At 39.2% G+C, this 11,678-nt stretch overlaps 1 protein-coding gene across 1 annotated transcript; it reads right to left on the minus strand.

The window, feature by feature from the left end:
* Positions 1 to 206: 206 nt before the first annotated feature.
* Positions 207 to 11,678, minus strand: LOC145479405 (uncharacterized). The gene is made up of 15 exons (XM_081457767.1): positions 10,606 to 11,678; positions 8,937 to 9,284; positions 7,979 to 8,251; positions 7,543 to 7,575; positions 7,176 to 7,235; positions 6,658 to 6,747; positions 6,359 to 6,430; positions 5,894 to 5,956; positions 5,746 to 5,802; positions 5,165 to 5,299; positions 4,558 to 4,626; positions 4,015 to 4,074; positions 3,107 to 3,379; positions 2,495 to 2,530; positions 207 to 1,993 (listed from the first exon to the last, which is right to left on the minus strand). Exons 1-15 carry the CDS (start codon positions 10,667 to 10,669, stop codon positions 207 to 209), a joined length of 3,420 nt encoding a protein of 1,139 aa, XP_081313893.1. The 5' UTR covers positions 10,670 to 11,678.

Here is an 11,678-nt window from a genome sequence, read left to right on the forward strand (position 1 = left end):
ATCTGCTCATTTTCAACAGCAGATCAGGGTCCGATCAAGTCCGCATCTAGCGGACAACATTTAGAGATTTGCCTTGGTCTTGCTGTAGAAATTTGGTTCATGTACAGGCTGTTTATCACTTCAGTCTGTATCAAAACAAGGAAACAGTGAACATAATTGTACAGACATTCTTTACATAATTATATAAATTACAGTGATGTGATGTTCTAGGTGATTTTATCTTTTAGTGGTCGGCTATGTCTCCACAATAGCTCATTTCTTGAACCACTGTCATCAAATTTGTAATCGTCATTCCCTTCATCATCTCCACTGCTTTCTTTAAATTTTCTCGTTGTCTTTTTCTTGTGGTTCACATTCTTTTTCTTCACAGAAGATTTCTTTTTTGGTTTTGATTCTGGTTCCATCACTTCTTTCCAGTTTGCTTTTACGTTAATCTGGCCATTCCATTTGGCCTCTACATGTAGAACCTTGTTTGGAATTCGTGGATGCTTTAGAACTATCATCTTAGTACCCTGTTCTGGATGTATAATCTTTTTCTTTGTAGACTTTTGCTCTTTTTCAGAAAGGGTCTTATTTGCAATTTGAAAGGCTACATTCTTTGTGCTTTTCATTTTGTTTTCCACGGGCGTATTGTTTGAAGGTATATTGTTTGTTCCAAAGACTTCGTCCACATCTTCTGTAACTAGTGCAGGATTTATCTTAAACGGAATACCTTCGAAAGCTGTTTGATTTTCTTGACTCGTAACTTTCCGTTCTGTTTTAGTTTTGATGCTAGCGTTCGCTTGAGTCTTTGTTTCTTCCTGTGAGAGGGAGACAATGTCGCCATCAGTGCTTTCCGTTTCATTTAAATCTAAATGTGGTTTAATCCATGATGACTCGCTTTTCTTCTTGGAGAGTTTCTTTTTCTTGTCATGGCTTTCTTTTACTATAAAATGCACGAACGTTCGCTTGTTGGACTGCTTGTCTGACATTAATTCCTTGTGTGATGGCTGTAGTTGCTTGCTCCCATTTTGTTGATTATCTGAGGAAACTGGATTACTCTTCAATCTGTGTTTTTTCCGTTTGTCAGCTATTGGAATAAACGATGGCAGGCTGGGAATTTTGGTGCCGTCTGCAGTTTGCACCTTAACAACCGCCTTTGTTGCATATCTCGTGGATTCTTGAGTATCAGTGCTAAAAATATTGTTTTGTGGAGTTGATTGAATCAATACTTTTCCATTGACTGGTCCCGAAGATAAGACCTTAGGGTCCATTGTCATAGAAACGCTTTGTTCTGAAGTATTGTTTTCGGGCCCTTTCGTCGCAGCGCCGTTTCTACTCGAAGTGATAGGTCTGGCGTCATCTTCTAGAACAACGTCTTCATGTTTGTTCCTTACTTTTGGAGCAGTGCTATTTCCTTTTTTACTCCAGTTCTTGTAGTTAGAGCTCTTGACACGTACTCTTTTGAACCCTGGATCATGCTTTTTCTCGCTTGCCAGTTTAGAACTTTCCAAATGTACCTGTAGACTTTTCTCTGCACCCAAGGGTTTCATGTCGCTTAGTTTGGTTCTGTTGTTGTCGTGAGCAATGATTTTGTCGGCAATTTTTTTGACAATTTCTGGAGTCATGTCGTCGAGTACCTTTCTCAATTCTTGATAACTTAGAGCTGGTTTCATCTTTTGGTCCTTGCTGTTGTCTCGTGACTTGTATGGTTGACGCCACCTTGACAGTGTTTGAAGTATCTTTGTTAGCTTTCCGTAATCTTGTATTGGCAATGGTCTTCCTTTACTTTGGTCATCTTTGTTTTTCAACTGTGTTGTCTTCGGTTTGTTCTTTGCAGGTTTGTCTTTGCTTTTGGACACTTTGGGTTTGGCTTTTTGTAAGAGGACCTTGTGAAACGGCTGTAACGGTTTTTTCAGACTTACAGGTCTTTGTTTTCGTCCTGATTTTTCAATCCATTGAGAGTTTGTTGGGGTGTTTTTGGTGAAGGTTATCTGTTGGGTCCTCGCATCAGCTGAAGAAAAGATAAACAAAGGTCAGGGACATCTCAATGCTATTCAGGACTCGACTTTGGGCTGCACTAATACAAGATATTAAGTCACAGTGTTTTCACGGTAGCCGGCGACTGTGTGACCCCGTAAAATCCATGATGGCGGCACGCGGAAAGAACTGCCGATGCTTCTTTCACATTCTTTGTAATATTTTGCCATCACTTTGAATTTTTAAATGATGGAAAGTTAAACATTGAAAACCCAATAAGCTTTGTCTCGAGCCTTTCCGTTTCCAAGAAATTTTACATATAGAATAATCATCTTCAAAAAGTAAAAAAAAAAAAAAGCATTTGTTCTAGTGCAGCAAGGAACCTCCATTAAAAATCAGGTTTTTCTTCGAGAATGCTGCCAGGCGAGTAGCTCAGATAACATAAACTGAGGAACGAGATGGGCTAGGGTATACTTGGTGCAATATCCTTGAGAAGTCAAGCTCACCTGCTGAAAGATTACTGTTTAGTACTTACTTGGTGGTGCCACGTATGGAATTGCTTGGCCAATACCTGAAAAATAAAGCAGTCAAGAGATAAACTTATATTATGGACGGATAAAAAAGCAAGGTGGATTGCAAGTAGACTCGTGGTGAACCGCCAAAAGGATGCGATATTCAGCCATAAGTTACAACTCTTTGTGGTCACAGCTGAATATTACATGTAGACCCTCCATTAAGAGGGCATTGTAACTTTTCCTCCTAAGAGGAGACTCGTGACACCTACGGTGCCTCCCTACAACAGGTTCGAGTATAACTGTAACCAAGTCTACAATGCTGGACTCTTGGAAACAATGTTCGCTTGTCAACATAAGAAAAGGAGGTAATATATCAAACACCCAAGACCGTGTCTGATCACATTTCCAAACACCGAGAACAGTTTGGAAATGTGGTCAAACACTGCCTTGAGTGTTTGATATATCTTCTCAATCGAAACTAAAACTAAGGAGAAAACGAAGAAATAAAATCGTAAAAATCTATGCTAATTAAGATCAGATATCCAAAGACAGTCACGGTCATGATTTTCTTTGTTTAAACTTGATGAATTATGAATGAGTTTGAGAAAAATTCTGTGAGACTGCCAGCTGACCTGTGTAGTACAAAGAGTTCATCATCACTCCTCCACATATTTCCTGGTAGTTTCCAGTACAGCGCATTGTACATTGGTCATTCAGGAGCCTGCCGTACTTGCTGTACGTCGTACCGCAAAAGCATTGTGTGGAGGACTGGAGACCAGCTATGGAGAAGCCCGATTCACCACACTTTGAGACGCAGCCCTCTACGGTCAGCGGCCTCACTTGAACTGCCGTAGGAAGGTCACGTGATTCTGAATCTTGATAGCAACCCAAGAATCTGGGTGCACCTAAAGCCGAGACAAAAAAGGCCCGGGTTAGGTAGCCGTAGTTACATTCCTGTTTGCGCACGAAAACTCCTCGTCTTTAATTAGCTTACCCTCGCGCGACATGACATGAGCGTCTACGCGAGTAACCTGAGATAATAAGTTAAACTGGCTGAAATTCAATGTTGTCTTACTTGAATAAAAATGACTACAATGGAAGTAAAGTAAAGGAAGTATACCTAGTACGACGTTTGTTTAAGTAATTTACAAGTACGCATGTCATATCAGTAGTCCATTGTTTCTGACTACTTTTTTACACAATTTCCGATGGGTTTCGTTTCATTGACTTATCAAACACTAAAACTTTAGCACATACTTGAGGAGGAAGAGTTACCACGAGAGCATGCGTGCATGCCTTGTCACTACCAACCTCAAGTTACTTAAAAAGATTTCAGGGATATTTCGAAAGATATAAAGCAAAACATAATGAAGTAATGTCAGGGGCAGGACCGACCTCGCATTGTAAGCAAATCATCCGAGTACTCGTTTCAATTTTTTTGGGATCTAATTAAATTCTGAACGTCACCTCACCTGGTAAGTAACCCTTAATCGAGAAAGCTAAATTGTTTGCAAATTTCTGTTCCTGTTCATAGTCGTACCTAATTTGGATGTTCCATGGATTTCTTTGAATAATGTCCAACTGACTTTTTTCAACAAACCTTAACAGGGAGAAAGCATGCATTTCTTACAACGTGCAGTTATATTGTTAGTATTTCCTTGACCACTCCTTAACAACAACAAACCTTAACAGGGAGGAGAAAGCATGCAGTTCTTATAACGTGCAATTATATTGCATGTGTGGTCTTAACCACGCCTTGACAACAACAAACCTTAACGGGGAGAAAGCATGCATTTCTTAAAACATGCAATTATATTGTTAGTATTTTCTAAACCACTCCTTGACAACAACAAGCCTTAACAGGGAGGAGAAAGCATGCAGTTCTTACAAAGTGCAATTATATTGTTTGTATGGTCTTAAACACTCACCAGCTAAGCACTAATTTTTATGCTCTAAGTCCTTTTTATGCTCTAAACCCACAACTCCAATTTATGAAAGTTCATTTTCATTGATGTTTTGTATGATTAATTGAAGGAAATCAGAGAACTATAACATATCCTTCCGTGTTGTTCATAGGTCTTACCCATTAACTTAGCTTTTTCCTGGGGTGAAGGTCTTGGAGCAGGTCTCCTTTGATAAACACCTTGATAACCTGAGAGGAAAATTCACGGAATTGTCAATGGAAGCGAGCAGTTTTGACTTCAGTCAGCGGATCACCGAGTTCATATCTATTCTCTAGCTTTTTGTAAAGACTTCAAGATTGAAGTAATTCATAAAGGTTTTGATTACTTTAAACATGGTCTAATTGTTAATTAGAGGCGAGAACCCCGAATATTGTCATAAATAATTCTCGAAGACGGAATTCTGACCGAGAAATTAGAGTGAGTACATGTTCCTCTCGCTGGCGTGTTTAATTTGGCAGGCAGATATAATTTCCCCCGAAATCTGTAAGTGAGCTAATTCGACGCGTTAATTTGGAGGAATATGATGCTCTGAGACAACTTTGTTAGGTCCACCGCTTTTGAAAGGTGTACCTTGTCCCAGCACTTGTGTTTGAGGGTGACGAGTCAGTTAAGATAGTGTATGAGTAATAAAGTCTACACAATCTGCCTTGCAACGGTATTTAGATTTTCATAAACTTGCTTCTTTGGAGTGATACTTCTTATCGGTAGTAACGTTTCTCCGCTTACCATTATATGGTCTGTTTGCAGCGCTGTTTTGAAAGTTGTAATTTCTGTACTTGTAGCTGTTGTAGTTGTAATTGTACGGCCAGCGATTGACTTGACTCTGATAAGCACCATATGCACTTGGCTGGGTGTTTGTAGCTAAGGTGAAACACAAAACAAACAAGAGAACAATACTGGATCATTTTGTACGAAAACGTAACTCAATCCTCCGTATGGAAAAAAAAATGGCGGCTGTACATTTTACCTTGACACCATGCGAGCCTTACCCAACCCATAATGTATGAACGAATTTTGTGCACGCTAGGTTTGAAAGTAACAGAACTTTTCTGTACGTTTTTTTGAGAGTTGTCGTGGTCTAAGAAAAATCAGTCGCCATCTTTTTTCCTTCGGAGGTTTTCCGATTACGTGAAATTCCAGGCGAGCTACACTGTAAGCATACGGATCGAGGAGAACTTTACATTCTTAAAAAGCTGTTTTGTAAGACCTCTTAAAGGAAGATTTTTTAAACCATAATTTTTATCCTATTTGCTTTAATGTGTGTAAGAGTCGTATGTTAAGTTCACGGTAAAAATCTATGAACTAACCTATTTGGAAATTATATCTTGAGGAAGGCTGTTGAAGCCGATTGTAGTTTGTCCTGTCTGAAAAAATGGAGGAGCGTCGTTAATCTTTAGCCACCGCGATGTCAAGTATAAATAATATCGAGGACAGAGGAGATATACATATACTTACATGGTTTTGCACCATAATAACGTTGATAACCCTGATATCTATTTTGAGGGTAGATCAGTTTAGCTGGAGAAAACAAAATACGATGAGAGTTTAATGCTGCCTCTATGATTGGCTAAAAATTCAGTCCTTAAATCAAGTGAACTGAACGCTGCTAAAATTATGTTTCGTCATTACAATTTTGAGACCTTGACAAAAGCAACATGGAACCCGCTATGAGGAAATAAGCAGTTATATATGCGCTATTTTTAATTCTTTAACGTTGCTCATGTGAAGACTATTTCGATTCTCGATTGCCCCTTATGAAAACAAATATTCGGACTAGTTCCTCAACCAAAAAAGTCACATCATCATTTTTTCCCAGTAACTCTTTTAAATCGTAACATCTGAGAAATTGCAAGAGGTATGTATAGCATCTAATTGACAAACTTGTATAATTATAGGAAACCAAACGGTGGAGTAGTTTACCTTGGTAGGTCGAGGGATAACTTCTCAATCCACCTGTCCGTTGTAGTTGGAATGGTACAATGTTAGTGTTCCCTATGGGTAGAAAACAAATTAGTATAAATTAATTCTTAAAATCTTTTTCAATCTTCCAGCTAACTTAGATTGGTCCTTCGTCCAATGTAAAGTACGCTTCAGTCCCGACAGGACATCAATACCTTAATTTGTCAGTTTGTGCAGTGCTAAGCAGAAAGGAATATTACTGCTCCTTTTTGTCGAGCTATTTCTTATAAATTCGAAACATCTCAGACGGGTATCCTTACCTCTCCATGGCCATGGACTAGTGTAAGTCTGGTACCAGGGGGAACCACGTGTTGATCCAGGCATATGTCGTGGAGGGTATTTTGAACGAGCTATGGGTGGGAGAAAAGCAGCGTAAACTTAATACAATCTCAAACCTTTTGAGACTATGTGCGAAATCGATGTTTTCAACTAAGGTCTGGCTCATACTAACGACATAACCGCTTAATTGCGTCATGTTCATGCTTTTACGTCTCTTTTATGTTGCATTATATCAGGATGTCCACCCCATTTTATCAGGATGTCCACCCCATTGTATCAGAATGTCCACCCCGCGAACACAACAGTATAACGTTCCCCGCGAACACAACGACATAGTGTCCTTATGCTTATGTCCTTATGTCATGACCAATTTAGCATGTTGCATTAATTTCGGGAACTCAGTAAAACTCCTGCAAGAGCAACCTCTAACAAAATACAATTTACTTGGTCAAGACGTCCTGGAAAAACGCTGTTTATAGCAACAAGCTAAGACAAATACCGTGCACGAGTAGCTCCCATGGGATCGGATCATTTGAAGGAATAAAATGCTTCTGTATTCCTGGATGAAAAAAAAAAAAAAAGAAAGAGATAGAGTTAATATACAAGTGATTTTAGAATAACTAGCTTAAATGCAAATTATCTAGTATGACGTACTTATTAAGATCAGACTGAGTTGTACTTCAAAGAGCAGATTAATGCTAGGACTAACAATCACATGGTAAGAAATGTATATGGCTTCTGTTTAATTTCGCGAAAAATATGTGTCAGTGTTTGAAAATGTTTGAAAAAGCTATTTAAATTAATGCACAGAGAAATGCCTTGGCTGCTTGACTTCTGTTATAAAAGCGCTCGTAATTGTTTCGTACCAGGGAGTGTTCCAGTCGTAGAGTCCACAATGCCTGAAAGATAGAAGTGATGGAAACAATCGTTACAGTGCTGTTAAAGGAACCACTCAGTGTAATATGAAGATTTGCCTAGAATTGTTTCTAATGCTCTATATGAAAGGAGTAACGTAACGGTTTACGTATCTTGAAAAGTTTAGCCTGGTAACCTTCTCCATCCTTCAGCATCCTTGTTCCTTCATAGTTTATTGCAATCTCTTTGGCTTTTTTATATCTTACTTAACCATTATTTTCAGGTTTCCTTCAATTTAAAGGTAGTTTTGTACGTATTGTCAAGTTAAAATGGCGTTGAGCTCCTTGACGATGGAGGATGGAAATGTTTCTCAGTACGGTTAAGATGGAGTCGAAACTTGGGTGACTGACAGAGGAAGAAGCTGTTTACAAAACGTTTCAGTCCTACCCGTCCAATATTGCGAAAAGGTCATAAATCCACCGCAAACTTCAAAAGAGTTATCGTAGCAGGGCATGTCGCATTCTTTATCTGCCACCTGATTGGACTTCCTGTACGCATTTCCACAGAAACACAGATCTGAGTTGCGCAAGGCTCCAACGCTAAAGCCCTGGGACTTGCACGTGTCCACGCATGCGCCGATAGTAGCTGGGTGAGTGGGAATATACACCTGAAGATCTCTGGGTAGGTTGTCACGGAAACAGCCCAAGTATGCAGGCTCATCTATAGCGCAATAGAAAGCGAAGGTAATTTCGTTCCGCATTCATATGAATTATCCATAATATCATGGGTGACAAATTACTACTTGATTCTGGCGAGAAATTTCAGCGTTAATTTATAATTTCACATGTGAAATTACAGAATTGCAAGGGGAACGTTTGGCGCGATATTTCTCAATACAATAAACAAGTCAAAAACTCGCGTTTGTAAGCGTAATTGGTCACTTATGATATTAAAAGGTAATTAATCAAATGGTACACTCGTAAAATTATGAAAAAATTTCACTCGTCATCATTTGATTATCCATACTAATTTATATCGAATATTTGAAATTTATAGAGACCTGCACGAATTATAGCATGGGGACTACAAGAACTGTCTGCTCTAGCAGAAAGAATAAAACATAAAAAAGGCGAAGTTGGCCATTTAATGGTTTGGAACGAAGCCGGCCTTTTCAAACATCTAAGTAAACTCACTTCAAATTGGTTTTCTCGGTGTTTGCAGCAAAATGTATTGCCTAGGAGGTAAATAGTGTGGAGTATATATGCCGTGATATATATCGACATTATGCAGTTTGCCTTGCAACCTCGTTCGCAGGTTCTCTCATCTTCCCGCTTTACCGCGGCCGGAGCGAAGAGAACAAAAGGCGAGAAGATCAGAGAACTAGGTTGTTTACCTTGTCACTTACCACAGATTTGTGATTTATTGAATGCTCGTATTTGGTCCAAAGTATGAAGTATCATATCACCATTCTCATACAGAATCACAAATCGACCATTCTTGATGTCCCGTATGTACCCAATCTCGAACGCGCGGGACTTGGGTCGATTGACGAGAATTTGACTTCCCCATGGCAGGTCGGTATTATCAGGGATGCGATCCGCTACTACATCCACGTTATCACGAGGGTTATAAGCCCGTCGAGCACCATTGTCGAACAACACGTTTACTCTGTTAGTTATTGATTCGATTTCGCCCTTGTAGTAGTTTCCATTCTTCCAGCGGCTGATTACTCTGGACGCAGGCTCCAGACACTCTGTGAATTTATAAACACAAGTCTTTAGTTACGCCTTTCTACTATGGATTTACTTACCTGTTTATCGACACACTTTGATATTATAACGTCCAGCTGCATCTTGTACTGTACTTATACCTAATCGTACCTTTTTGGAACGTTCCCGCGGTTTATCAGGCGAGTTTGGTCGAGCCATGGTTCGTATTTTGGCGAAGACGTGGTCGAACCAAAATACCCATGGCGAAACCAAACGGGCCGTACCAAAATTCGGCCGAGTGACCATGATGTCGTGGTCATGTGACTTGATACCGCAGGATTTCAGGACAGAACACATGTCTTCTGATTGGCTAATTGCGTATTTGAGTGCGGTAAGTACAAAAACAAGGTACGTTTTGTAAGTTCGTTAACTCAGTGACAAGTTACTCCCTGTTTTCGGAGGGACATTCCATCATTTGCTTGTAATATTACATAAAAAAGTTTCAAATTTTTCGAGAAGCTCTATATCTTCTTCCAAATTCTTTGAAACAATGTGGTATCGGGAGTGACTGATGTCGAAATAATTTCGGTGAAAACGAAAAGAAGCACAGGAGCAACAAAAATAAATAACCACGTTTTGAAACGGTTTTATTCAAATTCATCTGCAAAGTCTGAAGAATAGAAAGGCCATGATCACGACAACTCTAGATCCTAGAAATGTGGAAAGAAGACTCGTCGAGTCGCTGACTAATAACTAGTAATTTGTTTTCCTTTATACTAAATTGTAATAAAGTGGGTAGTGAGGAAAGAGTTTCGTCAGCAATCTACCGAAATCTCAGGGTTAATATTAGAATCTTGACAGAATGCGCTTTAATTTTCTTCTTAATTTCACTTGTCATCATTTGATTAATCATTCGTATTTCACTGATTTGTTTTGAAGGCGCTATAAGACGCAGCGTGACGTGATTTGTTTTTTTCTTTGATCGCAACAACTGAATTCTTCTTAAGATACGTTAAGATTTTGATTAAATGTTTTTGCTTTCGGATCCCAATAATTTGGCAGTTCCTTAATTACAAAATAGGGATAACTTCGTCGATTATCTGAGATAATGAAGTGATTTCCCAATGTAGTCTCTGGCTAAAGTTGAAACAAATTTGTTTAAGTTTTACATTTGTTTGACTTAAATGCTATTCATTGACAATACAATTGAAATCCTACAAAAATGGGCGGACGGGAAGGCGAAAGTGGTTCTGTCAAGAATAGCTAGGCTATCCGGACTACAACCACGTTCTTAGCAGTTCTTTACATTTCATAATAGTAAAAAGGCTATTTCACAAGAGATCCAAATCTGCAGCATTGACTTACCGGCCGCTTGTGTCCCACGGACTGCAAAAGACAATAGTACCAGAAAAACCAGAGCGAGTGTCATAGCATCCTTAGCCACAATAACACAGTGATTTTAAAGTTAAAACACGTTCGTCGTTAACGTTTCTCTGAGAATTGATTCAACTCGACACCCGAAGCGTATTGCTGCTCTCAAAAGGGTCTTTTCGTTTTCACTGGCAACGCAAATATAGCGTTATTGATCACTCATCTTGCGATAGCCACATCATAAGTGTAGAGAATTCTTTTCACCGTTCTTGCAGTCAGTGTGGATCTATAGAGCTTCATGGTAACTTTAACAGGCGGTAAATCGTGAAAACGTTCCGGCCAGACCTTCAGTTATCTAGTTGAAATTTGGTGAAGATATGAACCATTTTACAGTTAAAAGAGGCGAACCATTCGCCGGTTGTCTTTTTGTTCGCCCGCGCTGTAACTCATTAAAATTCTACCTTCTTTGGCCTGACTGCTCATGATTTATGGATAACTGTTTTTGGAAGGCGCTGTGCAAAGCGGGTATCCGGCTAATTTGGAATCAAAACGAACCAGTCACAGCAAGTGTTTTATTCTCTGAAATGAATCCACCAGCAACGTTATTTGATTTTTGGCGGGAGAAACTCAAACGAAAGGTAACACATAGGGTCCATCAAAGGTTACAGAACACTAAAGTGTAAAAATATGTATAATCTTTCTGTTTACCTCCTTTTTTTGTTTCCACTTGTGAAATGTCTCAGTGGTTTTCCCAGGACAATTTGAATTTTGCCTGAGCTCTTTTTAACTCGTTGTACACGGTAGTGATTTCAGTTTGATAATTTGGTTTTTGACTCTCGGCTAAGTTAGCCACATGAAACAAAACAGACAGTTGCTTCCCGTTGCTGCTCTTCCATTATGGAACGCGCAGCTATTTTTGAACAGGTTCACAAAGCGGCGTCAAGTTTCGTGTTTTCGAGTAAGCGGGAACAAAAGGATGGTTATGTGGAACGTATAAATTAACATTCAGATCCGTTTAATTTTAGGTCAGATTTCAGTTCGACAGTAAACATTCAATCCAGTGAAGC

The sequence above is a fragment of the Orbicella franksi genome, chromosome 2 (assembly GCF_964199315.1).
Source record: "Orbicella franksi chromosome 2, jaOrbFran1.1, whole genome shotgun sequence".
In the NCBI taxonomy this organism is placed as follows: Eukaryota; Metazoa; Cnidaria; class Anthozoa; order Scleractinia; family Merulinidae; genus Orbicella; species Orbicella franksi.